The 18975-nt window shown below is 33.5% G+C and overlaps 1 protein-coding gene across 1 annotated transcript; it reads right to left on the bottom strand.

The window, feature by feature from the left end:
• Positions 1-284: 284 nt before the first annotated feature.
• LOC117116256 (transient receptor potential cation channel subfamily A member 1-like) lies at positions 285-17387 on the bottom strand. Its single transcript, XM_033260256.1, has 10 exons — positions 17257-17387; positions 13385-13505; positions 12668-12770; positions 10724-10869; positions 8864-9046; positions 6253-6453; positions 5733-5908; positions 2052-2213; positions 1833-1950; positions 285-487 (listed from the first exon to the last, which is right to left on the bottom strand). Exons 2-10 carry the CDS (start codon positions 13454-13456, stop codon positions 305-307), a joined length of 1344 nt encoding a protein of 447 aa, XP_033116147.1. The 5' UTR covers positions 13457-13505; positions 17257-17387; the 3' UTR covers positions 285-304.
• Between the last annotated feature and the right edge of the window lie 1588 nt (positions 17388-18975).

The following is an 18975-nucleotide window of genomic DNA, read 5'->3' as shown; positions in this document are numbered from 1 at the left end:
AAATTATACAACTATATATACATATATATATATACAGTATTATATATATATATATATATATATATATATATATAGCCACTTCTAGGTAAGTGGTTACTGAACTACTATATTTATAAGTCATGAAATGCTTTCACCTAGAGCTGAAACATAGCCTAAGCCACTTGACAGCCTGTGAACAATAATCTGTAAATATTTAAGTATGATATAATGTGGTTCGACTTAAAAACATTCACCAAAAAAACAATCGGGTTACTACAAGTAAATCCACATATATGTTTCCATATTTTAATTTTTTTTTTTTTAATTAAGCGCAACACCACCTGTCATGTAATGTGAGTGCAATTGTTGCTTTTCTGTTTAAACTGTCAGTCGCCACGTCAAAAACGTAGTCTCCTTTTGCATTCGGAATTAATTGAGCGTGCTCTGTCAACAAGAACGATACCATGTGTGGATGGTCCTCCATTGCGGCAAGATGAAGTGCAGTGTTCTATAGATTATTAAAAAAATAATACAAGATTTGAATTTTTAATTGTTTATTTCAATGTATCATTTGTACCGCCAGCGAATAACATCTCTTAATGAATAGCAGCACTACATTTGAAATTTCCTTTATTCACCGGATATGAAATACAGTCATAGTAATAATGTTAGTATTGCATAGCGGCTGGTTGATCACATAATGGCAGATAATTGAAATAATAATAATAATAATAATAATAATAATAATAATAATAATAATAATAATAATAATAATAATAATAATAACAATAATAATAATAATAATAATAATAATAATAGCAATATATAATAATACCGACGACGACAACTACAACAGTAGCAGAAGCAGTAGCAGCAGCAGCAGTAGTAGCAGTAGTAGCAGTAGTAGCAGCAGTAGTAGTAGTAGTAGTAGTAGTAGTAGTAGTAGTAGTAGTAGTAGTAGTAGTGGTAGTAGTGGTAGTGGTGGTAGTGGTGGTGGTAGTGGTGGTAGTGGTAGTAGTGGTAGTAGTATAGTGGTAGTGGTAAAAAAATAATATTAATTATAGTTCTTAGATAAGATATTATCCGCATCTTTTATTGCAATTTCCAAGGGTCTGATTCAGAATGTGATTTTGATATTCCATTGTATAGGCAATACGAAATTACCATTAAAAGCCTATAAAAGAAAAAAAATCACTCATTAAAACTTTTTATGAAAGCGGTCATTGTCCAAAAAATAGGTCCTATTTTGTTTCGCCGTATGGTACATTAATTATATATGTATTTGCTGAAAACTTTCGCGACTGAATCTTCACGTTATCTACTATACTATATCCCATAATACATTAACAAAGAATAGAGATTTTAAATAGAAATGTTTCTATCTTACATATATAGATATCTCTATTTACTAAGCTATCTCTATTTAAAATAAATATCTCTATTTAAAACTAAGTTATCTATTTAAAACTAACATATCTCAATTAATTGAGACATCTCTATTAATCTATAGCCGCAATCGTAACGTTATATTTAATATTATTTTAATTTTATTCAATATTATTCACTTTTATTCCCCTTTATTTAAACAGATATCTTTATTTAAATAGATATCTTTATTTTAAATAGAGATAACTTTATTCTCTGTTAAGAGATAGAGATCTCTAATTATAGAAATTTCATTAATAGAGCTATTTCTATCTATATATAATAAAAAAAATACCTATTTTAAATAGAGATGTCTATTAAAAACTAAGATTTCTCTTTGTAACTAAGATATCTCTATATAAAACTAAGATACCCCTATTAGCGATTAAATGACACTTTGGCTCGCCATACCTCCTCATCTTACTTACCCCCAATTTGTCTAGTTCATTCAGCATTGAACGTGATCTCAGAGTAAGTAGTTCTCGTGCCACTTCTGTGTGGCCACCCTTTGCAGATGCATGGAAAGGTGTTTGTCCAAACAAATCACTGCAATATAGAAATGTACACAAGTGTAAAGTAATTATATGACAAAACACGTACTGTAGCCATAAACAAGCTAAAATAGTATAGTAGTACCGTATCCATACCCTCGTGTAATTGCCCCTGATTTTAGCAGAATTCTGACGACTTCTACATGGCCATTGCCGGCAGCTTGGTGGACAGGCGTCTGATTTCTTAGACCAACCTGATTAATGCTTAACTTCGATGGTGTTTTCATCATAATCTGTATGCAGTCACTTCGACCAAGACTGTTGAAATACAATATAAATCAATCAGTCGTAGTCATTTTTCTTTTCAGTGAATAACGTTCATTCACAAGGAGTTATCCTGAAGCCAGAGGTGGATCCAATGAAGTGGGGGGGGGGCACGGGAGCATGTACCTCCCTTCCCCTTCGTCAGTTTCGCCAAAAATATATAAAAGAGGGAGAAAATAATAGTAGGCCTAAGAATAGAAGAAAGTAGGGAAGAGAGAGAGAGAGGGGGAGGGGAGAGAGAAAAGGAAGTAAACCCATGAGATCAGTAGCGAAGTGGTGGGAGAAAATGGCGCTCACTTATTGTACCATTAATTTTGAATTCTCTACTGATTGACGACAAGCACAATGCTATATACCCAACGCCGATTTTGCGTTTTACGAGTCAGGATGTCAAAAAAAAAAAAAAGACAGCGACTTAAGACGGGGTTTTCAGCCATTATTAAGCCTGGCACTCACTGTGCACGACGGTCGTCGACCGGCACGATTTCATGGAGAACGCAACGCCACGACGCGCGAGCGATGGATCGTTTTTAATTACTCGTCGTTCAGACTGCTACCGATAATCGATGTCGCGTCGTGTAATGCTCACATTGAGCGGAGTTGGATTTGTCGGCCGACGGTCGTACGACCGTCGTACTACGCAGTTACCAACCTATACTAAAGTTTACCGATGTCGGGCCAACAAAGTACCGGACGTTGGGACAACGTCTATAATCACATCCTAATATTTATTACAACCTCTTACAACGTCGGACCAACGGTGGTAACCAACGTCTATTTCAAACGTTTACCGACATCGGACCAATAAAGTACTATGACTTTGCGACAACGTCTTTAATTACATCTAACAGCGTTCTGTGACGTTGAGACAAGGTATATACTGTATAATTATAGACGTCGCAACGTCAAACTACCTTGTTGGCCCGACATCGGTAAACGTTTGAAATAAATGTTGGATACCACCGTTGGGCCGACGTTTCTTAAAGGTTGTAAATATTATGTATAATTATAGAGACGTTGTTGCAACATCACAGTACTCTGTTGGCCCAACGTCGGTAAACGTTTGAAATTTACAAATTCTAACCAACGTCGGCCCTACTGTTAATTGTCACCAACCTCCACTAACGTTTACCGACGTCGGGCCAACAAAGTACTGTGACGTTGGGACAACGTCTAATCACATCCGAATATTTACAACCTCCAACCAACGTCGGACCAACAGTTGTAACCAACCTCCATTCCAAACCTTTACCGACGTCGGGCCAACAGCGTTCTTTGACGTTGAGACAAGGTCTGTAATCACATTTAATATTTACAACCTCTAGCCAACGTCTGCCCAACGGTTGTAACCAACCTTCACTAATGTTTACCGACGTCGGGCCAACAAAGTACTGTGACGTTGGGACAACGTCTAATCACATCCTAATATTTACAACCTCTAACCAACGTGCAATAATTACCCTGGCTTCTGGACCCCATTGGAAATAAGTCTGGTGTACAATCACTACACTTAATGGGTCATCCAGGCATTCAATTAATTATTCATCTCCTTTTTTTATGTTCGTTCTCAAAATGTTATTGCTATGTGTGTGATATTGAATGCATAAATAAATCAAATAAAAAAAAACGTCGGCCCAACGGTGGTAACCAACGTCTATTTTAAACGTTTACCGACATCGGACGAACAAAGTACTATGACGTTGCGTTATGACAACGTCTTTAATTACATCTAACATTTACAACCTCTAAACAACGTCGGGCCAACAGCGTTCTGTGACGTGGAGACAAGGTCTGTAATCACATTTAATATTTACAACCTCTGGCCAACGTCGGTCCAACAGTGGTAACCAACGTCTATTTCAAACGTTTACCGACGTCGGGCCAACAATGTACTATGACGTTGCGACAACGTCTTTAATTACATCTAACATTTACAACCTCTAACCAACGCCGGCCCAATGGTTGTAACCAACCTTCACTAAAGTTTACCGACGTCGGGCCAACAAAGTACTCTGACGTTGCGACAACATCTGTTATCACATCCTAATATTTACAACCTCTAACCAACGTCAGGCCAATGGTTTTAACCAACCACCATTTCAAACGTTTACCGACGTTGGGCCAACAACGTACTGTGACTTTGAGACAACGTCTACAAATCTAATATTTACAACCTCTAGCCAACGTTGGGCCAACGGTTGTACCCAACCATCTTTTTAGTAGTTTGCCAACGTCGGGCCAGCAAAAAATCGTGACGTTGTACCAACGTACGTAGTCAGGCTGAATATTTACGACGGCTACCAACCTTAGGACGACATCGGAAAATCGACAAATATATTCATACGTTGGGCCAACATGAAATTCCAATGTTGGTTTGACGTTACCTCTCCGACCAAATTTTGCAACCAAACACCAACGTCGTAGCAACGTCAGATATCCGACCCCGACGCTTACCGACGGTTGCCAACGTTTACCAATGTTGGGCCAACGTCGCTTTGCTAGCTGGGTAATGTCCGGCCTTACGGTATGGGAGTAGTATGCCTGGCTAGAACAGCTATCCATGCTTGAAAATGTCTGTTCAAAAATTGGTGCCTTTTCTCTATTGTTGATGTCTCTTACTAGACCTAAACTTTTAATATTATAATACATGTGAGCCATGATTGATCCAGGCCCTAGGGTACACCACTCAAAAACGTTTAGAGTTTTTCACCTCCCAGCATAAAATATCCTATAGGTCCTCAATTACACCTTCGCGACGCCCGTGACTCCAGTCGGGAAGACGCCAAAACTTTGTCAAGGAACCTTGCTTTGAAATACATTTTACCATCTGATAGTGTCATTTTATGGCATCTAAAAGGTGCCTTTTCTTAAAAAATTGCTGAATGTGTACTTTTGCCAGCTTATGCTTAATAATAACAGGCTGATTTAAGTCTTCCTGATAATAACATGTACCCGGTATTGCATATTGGGTGATGGATTACTAAAACCGTACTAAACCGAGTCTCAGCGGTGTTACACTGTGTTAACATAAACCAAGTCTCAGCGGTGTTACACTGTGTCAAAACACTATCACTTTTAGCCACAAATGTTAGTAGATGTGTAGGCCCTAATTGTTCTGTGAGGTGAGGAGATGAGGTGATATTCCTTACATTACATTTCTACATAAGTGAATAATTGTATAAATCCGCAAGCAAGGTTAATTCTGTTGTCATCTAGTTGAGAGTATAGTTCAAATATTTTGCGCTTCACATTATTACTACCCCGGTCATTGCATAAAACTCATATGGGACACAATCTCAGCTCCGTGAGAATAATTTAATAATGTTGCAGCTTGCATTCTGTTCAGCGCATTTGTGTTTGAACCTCATCCACTTGTACTCAAGGAAAAAGTTAAAATGAATTTACTAAGATAGAAAACGTTTTAAAATACTCAAATGTTAACTAATTCATTGCAAAATCTATCTACAAAGTACCGGTAGTTCTAGTTCAAATTGTATATTGGATTTTGCTTACGCTGCTGCAATGTGAAATGGCGTCTGAAGCTGGTTGTTATGTAACCATGGGGCTCCACCGAGATAAAGCATTCTATGCACTTGATTACTGCCTCCGTATTCCACCGCACAATGTAATGGAGAATTTCCATCTATATCTTGAACGTTCACCAGACTAGAAAGGTTCCTTTCGACTGACTAATACAAAACACAAATAACGTTAAGCTTAATACGAACACACATAAATACTAAACACTAACAAAAATAAAGTTAGTTTTAAATAATAAACATTTTGAATGTAGGAATTAATGAACATTTGAAACATATAATTACTGATAACAACAAATAATCAACATAAATATATAGCTAGTTAAGCCATAATATCTTGATAGGCATAGACCTATTAGTATACAGTTACACAAATTAGAATGAAGCTCACATTTTGGTTCGTCTGATAGAACAAGGTATATGGTGCCTAAGATTAAGTAAACACTCAACATTCTAGATCTTTGGATATCAAAATAAGATTAATACTCCAATACCTTATAAAGAGATATCGGCATGCTAATGATTGTCGATGCCTTGTACACAACAAAATGCAATAGATTGCGTCCTTTGGCGTCAGTATTGGTTAGAGAAGCACCGTGTTCTAGTAACAACCATGATGTTTGCCAGCTGTCCATAAAGCAACCTAGTAACAGCGGTGTCAATCCATCGTTATCCTTCTCATCTAGTTTGCATCCCTGAAAAAGTCATGTTACCCAACCATTGTATTGCTCATTACATTGAATTAATTGTTGAATAGAAGGTCAAAACTCATTGCAAAGAACACTAAATGTTTCATTGTGTTCCCGTGTGTCTTCCTAGGCGTGTAATTTTAAAGTTTTAACACAGAAAATTCTACAAAGTAGCTAGTGACTATAGTGCGGAAAAATGGTCTATTGGCGCTGCGACTTTTTTCCCATAAGCCACCTGTAAAACCTTTGCCACCATAAGCAACACTGTAGATTTGTGGTAATATATTTATTAAATAATCTGATAAACCCCAATGAATATTTAATTAGATTAAAATACTTTCAAACGTCTTTGATTTGGAATACATCCCAGAATAACATACATGCTCAAAAAGTACTAGGCGTATATGTTCATATCAGCAACACAATACAGGAATTATTTTTCTTAATACAATTTAGGGAGTGCGATCGAACCGGCTGTGCACCCCTTCATTCGCCCTAGCAATTATAGACAAATAGGGTGTCAACGTATCACCTGTACGTCAGTAGATATATGAGACATGTCTGTTATACCATCTGGAGCTATTAAGTTTAGTACTTTTTGTCAAATCCTTGCTAAAATCTACAAATATGAGTTTACAGCAGATAACGTTCTCTATGACCATTTCAGTAAGTCTTCTAATAGCTAGGAGATGATATATAATCAACTGACACCACAATTTACCAAGTGTTTCCATTAATTTACCAATTCGCCCATGTTACAAAACGCGTGCTCCTCTGGTCACTGAACAGATATGTTATACAACAAACATGATAATAAACATAACATGATTGATAATAAGAATAAACCTTGGTATTTTTTCTGTTGCTACGTCTTCAAATGACAAATTAATGGTATCCCAACGCTCTAGCTGTTTGAACACAATTTTTCGGTTTTAGAATAGCAATTTGTTCAGATAATTATAACGACACACGATTGCAGTAGGTCCCTATCTTTAAGTCAAAAATGTTTGACATCACCATCACCGTATTGTTATTATCGTTATCTAAAAGCCAGGCTCCAAACCTGGCTACATTGTATAATGTTCTGAAGTTCATTATAATCATGTTATTATATTTTTTTTAATCTATTGACGCCGTTCACTTAAATTATGTACTATGTTTCTGTAGTCTATATGAATATAAAAATGCCTAACAGTTTTAATAGATAGCTTAAGGATTTGTATACCGAATAAATAAATACATTAACTTGTATTCAGAAATAAACCACATAAGCCTGATATATACGGTAGGCATTTTGAATATAGTAATTCATTAAATGGGCTATTAATCTAAATTAGAGATTCTCTTCGTGTAAAAGTGCTGGACCAATCCACATAAAATTATCCATTACAGCATGACAATATGTGTATACGAAACGGATACATAAAACTTGTAATTAGAAGTAACCACTTAAGACTAATATAGGCCTATTGAATATAGTAATTCATTTATACTGACTATTAATCTAAATTATATATTATTTCGTGTAAAAGTACATGACTAATCCACACAATTATCTCAGACATAGATAAGAACCGCGGAGACGATAAATTATGAGCTTGGACCTTATATGAAAATAATTGCCTAAGAGTTTGTTGACGAAAACTGCACCAAAGCGCTATGGTGTTGCTATTTTTTCCATTTTGTTGGGGTGGACTTAATTCAGCATAAGTGAGAATAATAATAATAATAATAATAATAATAATAATAATAATAATAATAATAATAATATAATAATAATAATAACAGCAATAATAATAATAATAACAATATTATTATTAATAATAATAATAATATAATAATAATAATAATAATAATAATAATAATAATAATAATAATAATAATAATAATAATAATAATAATAATAATAATAATAATGGGTAATAGTGGGTGGGCCAATGGCCCAGCTCCTGCCCCTTCCCCGCTTCCGCCACCGTTTGTCAAAAACACTCTGTCGTTATTGTTTCATCAAGTTTTTTTTTTGCGAATGCGAAAATTTTTTTGTTATAAATTCTAATTTCGTCGGAATCGATAAAAACTCCCTAAAATGTGACTCGGTCGGGTACTGGATAAACATTCTCTTTCCCATCCTTCTCCTCCTTCCCTCCTTTTTTTGCATTTCCGATCATACAAAAATCTCCAGACATTATATATTTTTGGCCAAAAGGTGGGGGGCCCGGTCCCCCTCCCCCGCTTCCGCCGGCCATGTTGTTTAAGAAAATGAGATCAGATTCAGAATTGATTGAGAATTTTTTACAATCTTCAACATTCAAACTTACTTAGTAACAGTTGTAACTCAAAATCGTGAATAATGGATCCAAATGATCGACAGAATATAATAAACAACACAAATTTAAAAGCAATATCAGAATATTACCCGTTTAATTAATACTTTTGCAACGTCAATGTGATTGTATTTTGCTGCTGTATGCAGAGCTGTTTGGCCTACAAAACTTTTATGGTCAATGACCTTACACCCATCCTCACTATTCAGCAGTATTTCTACAATATTCGGTGAGCCCTGAGCACATGCCATATGCAAAGCGGTGTGACCTGTATTCTGCAAAGCAATAACAGATATGTTATTTCAGCATAATTTAATATTTATTCAATATTTCATGAGATATTGATGCCAACTTTATTACATTGTTTATTTTGAAATTATTCATTTACAATAATAACTCAATCCACAACATGTTCAGTCATTGTATCATTTTAGGTATAGCAAAGTGAAAAATTATATTTATGTGAACGATTGTGTGTGATTAATTGAATGAACGAACGAATGATTAAAAAAATGCACGAGTACTAAATTTGAAAATGGTGAACATGCACGTATTAAAGAATGGAGTGAAGAACAAATTGAATAACACTGTATAATTGGCTAATTCATCTGTTCAATAATGAGCAAACAATTAAATCGAATACATTTGCGCGCGTAATGCTAGAAGGGAGTTTTCAAAGGCGAATCTATTCGCGCGACAGGAATAGTTTCGCCACAAAAAAATCGCGTGTGTGGAATGACTCGCGATAAGCATTTTTCACAACACTTTGCTATAGTTTTTCGATTGCCATGCTGATACGTACATTCATCGATTCGATTCTGTGCTCTTGGCGTTTTAAAATGATTTAAATATTTTAGCTCTGACTTGCTGCGTATTATTTTGCTTCGCAAATAGTAGAAACATTACAAAATCCAAAACTCGTCGAAGTGAACCACTAATATCGAAAAAGCGAACAATCTGGTGATGAAGGCACTCACGCATAAAACTGCCAGTGTGTCCAACGAATTCTATTCGCGAGAATAAATTCGCCAGGAAGAAAACCGGCTTATTTTGCGTAGTCTGCTTTTTTTTTTTCATTTTTTTTTTTTTTTTTTTTTTGGTTTATTTTTATTACGACTGTCGCTCAGTGGCGTAACTAGGTTGTGAGGGGCCCTGGGTCAGAAGTACAGTCGAGGCCCTTGACGCATGAAAATTGACTGACCATGTGAACTAAAATGTGTAACACTAATGCGTTAGTTTAGAAACAGGCATTTCTACGTTTTATGACCAAAAGCAAAATCAAATTCTATAGGTATTGAATAGATTTTTTTTTAATTTAGTATATTAGTTTGATATACTTAAGCTAAATAAAATGAAATGGATCACCTGGACACAAATTCCGACTGTATCTCGTATTGTACGACAATAATTTCTCTTGATTATTTGATTATTAGACTTTTTTTAACCTTGATCATGCAAAACACTTATCCGATATACATGGCAGCCAGGCACCTTTTAATAAATATCGTTTACTTACATAAAATTTCACAAGTAAAATTCGAAAATCTACATCAGATTATTTTTATTTAGTTGAAAACAAATATAAATACGATCCTAAACTTTGTGGATGAAATACATAAACTTACAGGGAAAAACAAAAATTCAAACAATATTTATGCAATTCTTGATTGTGAAAAATGTGTGATCCATAAAAATATGGATGTAAAGGAAACGAGTTATTCTGGCTCCGAAATTACTTTCCTGGAATGAAGTAAATAATTAAATGTCACAATAAAACATTGCTTTATAGAGTTTTTATAAGGGTGGGTTGGGGGGAGGGGGGTTGGGGTTGAGCCCTTATAGATCGGGGCCCGGGTTCAATGAAACTGCTGAACTGCGGTAGTTATTTAACGCATTATCAATCTCAACTACTGTTTACATTCACCAATATAACATTATTTTATTAATCTTACCTCTGTTAATTCAATAGGAGAACCATATTGTAGACAACATTCAACCATTTCAAGTGACCCACTGCTGACAGCTGAATGGAGTGGCGTAAAACCTTCATTGTCTCGAAGTCTCATCAACTCATGTTGTGCCGATTTCAGGCTACAAGCTACTATCCAGTAATTAGAGTATTATTATCAACAAGATTACAATTATGGGTACTCAATCTATTACTATATTAGATGTTCATCTAAAGTTACAACAGTGGTGGATTTAGTGAGGTGGAGCGTGAATTGGGTGGCCAACCACCCCTCCATTCAAAAAAAAACTAACAGTGTAGTTACATGGCCTTTCTTTAGAAATTAGGAAGATTGTGTTTTCCAATCCCGACGACGACGAGATTAAATTTTGCTGCTGTATGGAGAGCCTACAATTAATTCTATCGTCAGTGACTGATTTGATTTGATTTGATTTATTTCTAAATTCTCACAACTAAACAGAGTACAAAATTAAACGAATTAAACAACAATAAGAGATTTTCATGATAACCCTTTAAGCATTTCTGCTTGATTCCGAAGGGTTCCCTTTACAATAATAATAAACGCAACAATGACATATAACAAAAAGAAGGCCATGGTCTAAAATAAGCAACAATGCAAACGAATACCAAACTAAAAAATTTAAACAATTAGCTTGGAAAGAGAATTCTAAATAATTAATAAGGTAGGACAAAGATTTAGATAGTAAATAACATCATTAATTAGTATTACATTTAATTTTATTATTATTTTACAATACCTTATTATTTAAGAAATTTAAAAGGTGACGTATATCCATTTCACTATTCACCACAATTCAACTGGTAATTATGTGTAACAATAGCTGCTGCCTATGTCTAATCCTTTTCCCTATAGGCCAACTTGAATTTACTTTGAGTGTAACAACAGTAACATCATTATCATCATCATCATTAGCAGCAGGAGCAACAACAACAACATCAAAAGCATCATTGACAGAAGCATCAGCAGCAGCATCAGCAGCAGTGCCAGCAGAAGTAGCATCAGCAGAATAAGCAGCAGCATCAACAGGTCGATAAGCATAAGCAGCAATAGCAGCATCACCATTAGCTTCCTCATCATCATCAACAACAACAACATCATCAACAGCAACAGCAGTAACAGCAACAACAACAACAATAACAACAACAACAACAACTGGAACGCCAATAGCAAAGAAACAGCAACAACAATAATAATAGTACTACTAATTAAAAATTTGTGACGCGCCAATTCAAAAAACATGATTTAAACAGCAGCTGGTTTAAATGTTTCAACCATGGCCATATTCTTGTGGTAAAATATCGGAAGAGTGAACCAGCATTGTTTGAATCATTTAAAGGCGTTTGATAGCAGCAGAAATTATAGACAGAAGAGTTGTAGTAATCTTGCCTTGAGATTATGAATTCGTGAGTAAGTATCTTTTAGGATTAAGGTATTTATGGATCTTACTGATGTTGAAGATTTTAAAATTAGCAGCTTTACATACAGAACTAATGCGTTCACTGAAAGTTAAATGCTGATCAAAAGTATTTAATACATAGATGTTGCGCTCGTGTTGACTTTTGCATAGCCGTATATCGCTCTGGACGTTTGCTCGACCTGACGCTGAGCAATCGTGCAAATCGAATATATAAATTATTTCGACGATTTGAAACTAAACATACGTTTATTATTGATTTATTTTTGGTTGAATTTATTTCAATATAATTTCAAAATATACTTATTATACATTCCGACCATTGCTTTATTGTTTTGTTTTGCTGATAATACGCCACCATTCTAAACTAGTTCACCGACCAATGATCACTATTATTTGTACATATTTAAGGACAAGATAACTCCTTTTTATCTTTATCAACCAAAATACAAGAAAAATGTGACTGTGCTTGGTAAACAAAATATTTTTACCTTTTTCAACTAGGTACTTAAACGTCGTGACGGAAGAATGAGCAGCAGCAAAGTGAAGTGGATAGGAATCCTGTCTTCCTGTAGATATACCTTCATCTGCAATCTATTATCAATTAAGTATTCAAATCACAGTATCAAACCAATTGTGGTTTTCAAACAGCATTAAATTATTTCTATAACAAGATCACTGTATCAGGCTTAGAAAAAATAGTTGTTTTCAGTTTGAGAAATAATTATATTGCTATGTATCCTCAAATTCCCACAAATCCTATGTTTGTAGGTAAAACTTTACAGTAAGTAGCATGTTGTTTCATAATTTAGACCACAATTTCTTTTGTATTTTTTTTTCTAGCAATTATAAACAATCACTTTACTTAAAACTTTATTATTTTCACTGGTTATCATATCTACTAAAAAGCATACAGAACTTGCAACCTTCCTTTCTTGTTTGTGAATAACAATGATAATAATAATAATAATAATAATAATAATAATAATAATAATAATAATAATACAGTAATAATAATACAGTAATAATACAGTAATAATAATAATGATAATTAAAATAATAATAATAATAATAATAATAATAATAATAATAATAATAATAATAATAATAATAATTATCGACTTATATAGAGCATATTGTAGATACCTCCATGCGCTTACATGTTACAGGTATTTTGCTGTTAGACACACATGCAAACATTACTTTACCTGCTGATGAAGTGAAGTGATGTGGAGTGGTGTACACTCCACACCACCTTCGATGAACGCAACATCCGACATTGTAAACTTGTTCTTGGTTCAAGAGAAGCTGAAGGAGCCAAAATCCGATCTAGAATCGAATGGTTTGAAAAAGGAGAAAGAAACAATAAATGTTTTATAGGTCTAGAAAAAAACAATGCAAAAAGAAAGCATATCACTTCATTATTAAAAATGAATGGAAAACGCACGTGTGATAAAGATGAAATTTTTAAAGAACAGGTTAACTATTACAAACTTTTATACGTAGTCAAAGATATTCCTGATGAAAAAATCAATGAGTATTTGAAGAGATAAAATGTGAAAGCACTATCGCACGAAGAAAGTAGTGAATGTGAGGGTCTATTAACAGTCAATGAACTCACAACTGCTGTTTTTTAAAATGAAACTTAATAAAAGCCCAGGAACTGACGGCCTGAGCGTGGAATTTTGTAGAAACTTTTGGGAATATTTTAAAGACATTTTATGTGAATCTCTAAATTGTAATTACAATAATAATAGACTTTCTAATACACAAAGAAGAGGAATAATAAATTTATTATTCAAGAGTGGAAACAGAGAAAAATTAGAAAACTGGAGACCTATTACCTTGTTAAATGTAGATTACCAAATTATGGCTCACGCCCTCTCTAATAGAGTGCACAAAGTAATTGGCTCTTGTATAAATTCTGATCAAAAAAGCTATATTAATGGAAGGTTTGGAGGAGAAAATATTCGTTCAGTTGAAGATATACATTCATACACAAATAATAACAACAAATTTGGAGCAATGGTTTTTCTAGACTTTGCCAAAGCATTTGACTCTATTGATAGGAACCTTATGTTTAAAATTCTACACAAATTTGTTTTTGGTTTAACATTTATTAATTGGATGAAAACGGTATACACAGACACAGAATGTGTTGTATCAAATATTGGCTGGATATCAGAAAGCTTTTCATGGAATGTGGGGTTCGACAGGGATGCCCTTTATCCGCTGTTTTATTCGTATTAGTGGTAGAACTAATGGCCTATAATATAAGAGATAATCCTTTATGTAAAGGAATCAAATTACCAAATACTGATGTTAGGCATAATGCGAGCACTGTGAAAATCGCCAAACTTGCTGATGACACGGTCATTTTTCTCGCAAGATGAATTTAGTTTACAATTCTTTTTGGAAGAATGGAAGAAATTGAATCTTTTTGCAATATATCAGGTTTAAAGTTAAACAAAGGTAAAACGAAAGGAATGTGGATTGGTGCATATAAAAGTAAAACATCAACCCCTTATGACATCACGTCGACCAAAGAACCCGTAAAATTATTAGGGATATATGTAGGGTATAATAAGCAAATGTGTGAGAAAAAAAATGGTGCGATAAAACTGTCCACTTGGAAAATATTTTAAAATTATGGCAAAAAAGAAATCTCTCATTTTTTGGGAAAACAATAATTATATAAAAACTCTCGCCATTTCAAAACTTTTATATAACGCAAGTATTATAGAAGTTCCTAAACACATAATTCCAAAGGTAGAGAAGTTAATGTATAGATTTCTGTGGGGAAATAAAAGAGAAAAAATCAAGAGAACAACACTTATAAAAATAATTAATGAGGGTGGACTTGGCATGATACAGTTTGATTCAATGATAAAGTCACTAAAATTAAGTTGGATTAAGAGGTTGCTAAGCCCTGACCCAGGGAAATGGAAACACATCCCCGATGACCATGCTGAGTTACATGAAATGCCCCAATTCTATCTAGAAATGTTAAAAGCATTGGTGAATATAAACAACATAGTAAACAACTGCTGGCAAATCAATGTACATCAAAGTTTGGTTAAACTCCGGTTACAAAACAATAAAAGATATAGTAATAAATAACAGGCTAATTACACCAGGGGAATTAATTCCCACACTTTCAAAAAAACAATATGGGTTAATTGAATACTTTGCGTAATAAATGCAATTCCATCTGACTGGAAAGAAATGATTGCAAGAAATAAAACAGAAAACGATGAAACCCAAGTTAGGTTAGAATCCATATTTGATAAGAAGCACATATCATTTTTCTATATGCATTTTATTAATAATATCTCTATATCCCCAATCTCTCCATCAAAATGGATGGAGTTTAGCAATGAAGATCTTAATTGGGAAGACATATGGTATAAAAAAGTATCTAGTGTAAAAGACATCATAAAGGTTGCACAATTTAACTTATGCATCGTATTCCTGCCTGTAAAAAACGGCTAAAAATCTGGAATTTAGCCCCTACAGATGTGTGTGATAGATGCCATAGAAATTGAGACAGATAAACATTTGTTGTTCCAGTGTAGAGCAATCCAACCTGCTAGGGAAAATTTCAATACAATGATTCGTGAATGCATTTCTATTGATGAAAACATAAATGTTTTTTCCAAGCTGGTTTTGTATCGTTGGAGGAACAAACAACAAAGTGGTAAATGAACTTACGTCTCTGTTTACGTTTTGTATTTACAAAGCCTGTTTAACTAAAATATCGACAAAAAAGAAAAATCAAGAATCAAAAGTTTTGTTGGAATTTATTCAATGTTGAACTTAAAAATTAAATAACAAACGAATATTCATGTAACTTAAATAATGCTGGGAAGAAATGGGCGACTGTTTAAAAAAAGCTGCTCAATTGTTCACAAATATATTGAATGTTGTATAGTACCATGCACCTACTTGTATGTATATAGTATTCTGTAGAAATTTAAGACTATTAATTATTTGTATTGTCTGATTCCATTTACTTTAAGGGCTTATTTACTGTTTTTATTTATAATAATCTGGACCTCTCTTACTTAAACTTTATGTAACCCATTTGTTACGCCAACCAAATATCTAAGAATTGTCGTAAGTCAAAAAAAATATAAATAAATAAAAAAAAAAAAAAACATAACATTATGAGATTTTATATAATTTTTATTTCTTAATGTCGTTTTAAAATTGTTGAAATATCAAACACTGTTTCACCTATACTTTTATTTTTATTTAGATTATTTTTTTAAAAACTATGTACAAATAAATGAAAATGACATTGAAAAGAAGAATGAATAAATGTGGGTTGCCCCCACGAAAGAGAAAAGAAAACTTGTTCTTGGTGATGCAGACGTCTTGTTAAGCCAGAATAACTAATATTTCGTCATCATGTTTAAAAACAAATTACGTCGTAAAAATTGAAACATAATTTAAGAGTCTAAAATTATATAACAAATTTAAAAAATAAATACCACCAGGGCAAGCACAAAGTTGAGGCAATTGTTTTCTTCAAAAATCCATTTATCCAGAATTTATAGTTTGAATCATTAAGCTCCATGTTGAATAAGAAAATAAACACACAATATCTGAAACGTAGCTTTGCTTTTTATATGAACATGGCAGTTTGATAATAACATGCCATTAAGCCTACCTTATATAATAATTATATTATAAAATAATTTCTCTACCAGAAAATTGCGTTGTGCAGTGCAGTGCATGTGATAAGTAGTAAATTACAGTATGTACATCTAATTGTTATAACACAAACGTTTTAACAACTTTATCATCCGTCACAAATTATTTTGTGACGTATTTACATGATAATAGATATAAACAAGGAATATATATATTTTTTTAAAGAAAAAAAAACACTAGTGCTTACGTGACTTAAAACCAAGCTCTACACTTTAACTGTAGGCCCTACAGCATTAATGAACTGTGGGCTTTTAATACCAAGAAAGCAATCAAATGCTAACATCTGTTTAACATTGAATGGATTGTACAACTAACAACAAATATATCACCATATAAATGAATTTTTAAAAATACGTAGACCTACCTGAATAGAAGATAATTGAGGTAGCTCCAATAAGAAAAGTAATCGTAAACGCAGTGGATTTACGACAATGACTATTTAAATTACCTGCAATGGACTTGTATAATGAAGATTTGTAAAGCATTGAAGCAACAGTTGAGGATGGATTGCGAATATTATAATGACATGGTAAGCTGCATTGGTTATCAGGATGTATACAATTTGACGTAAACAATCTTTAATTTGACGTATAAAAGAAAACCTAATGGACCTACATCAATCAATATTAAGTGCGCAATGCCAGTATGATCCAAGAAAATTATTTTCAAGTTATCACAGTAAAACATAAAGTGACAAGATTGATTGTGTAGTAAGCAAAGTGTAGTATTTTAATTAAATACAGGCCCTTATGAAAATTGTAATGGACTGTTAACCTAACTAAGCATTGTATGCACATCCAAGGAACTTATTTGAACAATGAATCTCACGTAGTAATTCGAAGCGACCTAAATAATATAGGCCTGCGTAATTAATGCCAACAGCTCAAAGTGTTAGCCTCCCTGGTGGGCGAAGCTCGGAATTGGGGGAGGGCGTGGGTGTGGGGTATATTGTTTTCATCAGGTTCTCCTTCAGACATTTTGTCCTTCAACCGTATGTTTGTCCTATAATATAACATGAGTTTGGTTTTAAAGCTGGCAGAATGCAAGATGAAATTAAAAAGACGAAGCTTATTGTTTTTGGTACCTGTGCGATTAGCTAAATAGTCATTTACATAATACATCTATAATTCAATTCAATGACATTTTAGTATTGGATGAGTTTAAATACTCTACAAATTAAAGATTTAATTCCTATTTAAATTGGTATTATGCTTCTCATTTTTTTTTTATATTATTAAATGTTTTAACACAATTTTACTTTGTTTTTTAACGCAATGATTGTTTTAAATTAGCCGAATTTAAGATCAATACAATTTCTCCGAAACGCATAGGCCTAATAAATGAAAATCTCGTTATATTGAGTTACAGTACTTAGAACCCCTTCTTAGACACCCCTATGCAGGGGACACCCTTGTTAAGGACATAATTTTCCGTAAAATTAATTGTAACTTTAATACATAGTAAACCTCTCTTAAGGGGACACTTTTTTTTAATTATGTCACAAAATAAGAATAATTTATTCAAATTCAAATTTTTACACTATTTGAGCAATGAACCATGACTTCAATTATTTTTAAAATTATATATCACAAAAGAGTAGAGTAGTATCCTTCCATCTCCGCAACATCAAGGCAGTTAGGCGTTTTTTAAATGAAGATGCTACATCAAAACTTGTACATGCATTGGTTACATCAAGATTGGATTATTGTAATGGAGTCCTTTACGGAATACCATTAACATCAATTAGAAAGCTGCAGCTATTGATGAACATCGCTGCTCGTCTTGTCACTGGGACACCTAAATTTCATCACATCACCCCTACTCTTCGTCGTCTTCATTGGTTGCCAGTGAAACAGCGTATTGAAATCAAAGTACTTTTATATGTTTACAAATCAATTCACAAGTTATGTGAAACAGCGTATTGAATTCAAAGTACTTTTATATGTTTACAAATCAATTCACAAGTTATCACCACAATACATTTCCGAATTAATCATCTAGATGTGTATAAGAGACAGGTATTGCTTCATGAATAGAACTAACAATAGCGTTAACAGTCTGGTATCTTGTCAAAGTTAATGCT

The sequence above is a fragment of the Anneissia japonica genome, unplaced genomic scaffold (genome assembly GCF_011630105.1).
Source record: "Anneissia japonica isolate Jap-2015-1 unplaced genomic scaffold, ASM1163010v1 scaffold171_len658169_cov177, whole genome shotgun sequence".
Lineage (NCBI taxonomy): Eukaryota > Metazoa > Echinodermata > Crinoidea > Comatulida > Comatulidae > Anneissia > Anneissia japonica.
This window is presented reverse-complemented; position numbering and strand designations above follow the sequence as displayed.

Excerpts from the sequence above, each read along its gene's own strand:
- LOC117116256 (XM_033260256.1), bottom strand. The coding sequence starts at position 13,456 with ATGTCGGATGTTGCGTTCATCGAAGGTGGTGTGGAGTGTACACCACTC. Across the intron at positions 12,771-13,384 it reads TCACTTCACTTCATCAGCAG|ATTGCAGATGAAGGTATATC; the intron begins GTAAAGTAATGT and ends AATTGATAATAG. Across the intron at positions 2,214-5,732 it reads CCATTTCACATTGCAGCAGC|TCTTGGTCGAAGTGACTGCA; the intron begins GTAAGCAAAATC and ends GTATTTCAACAG.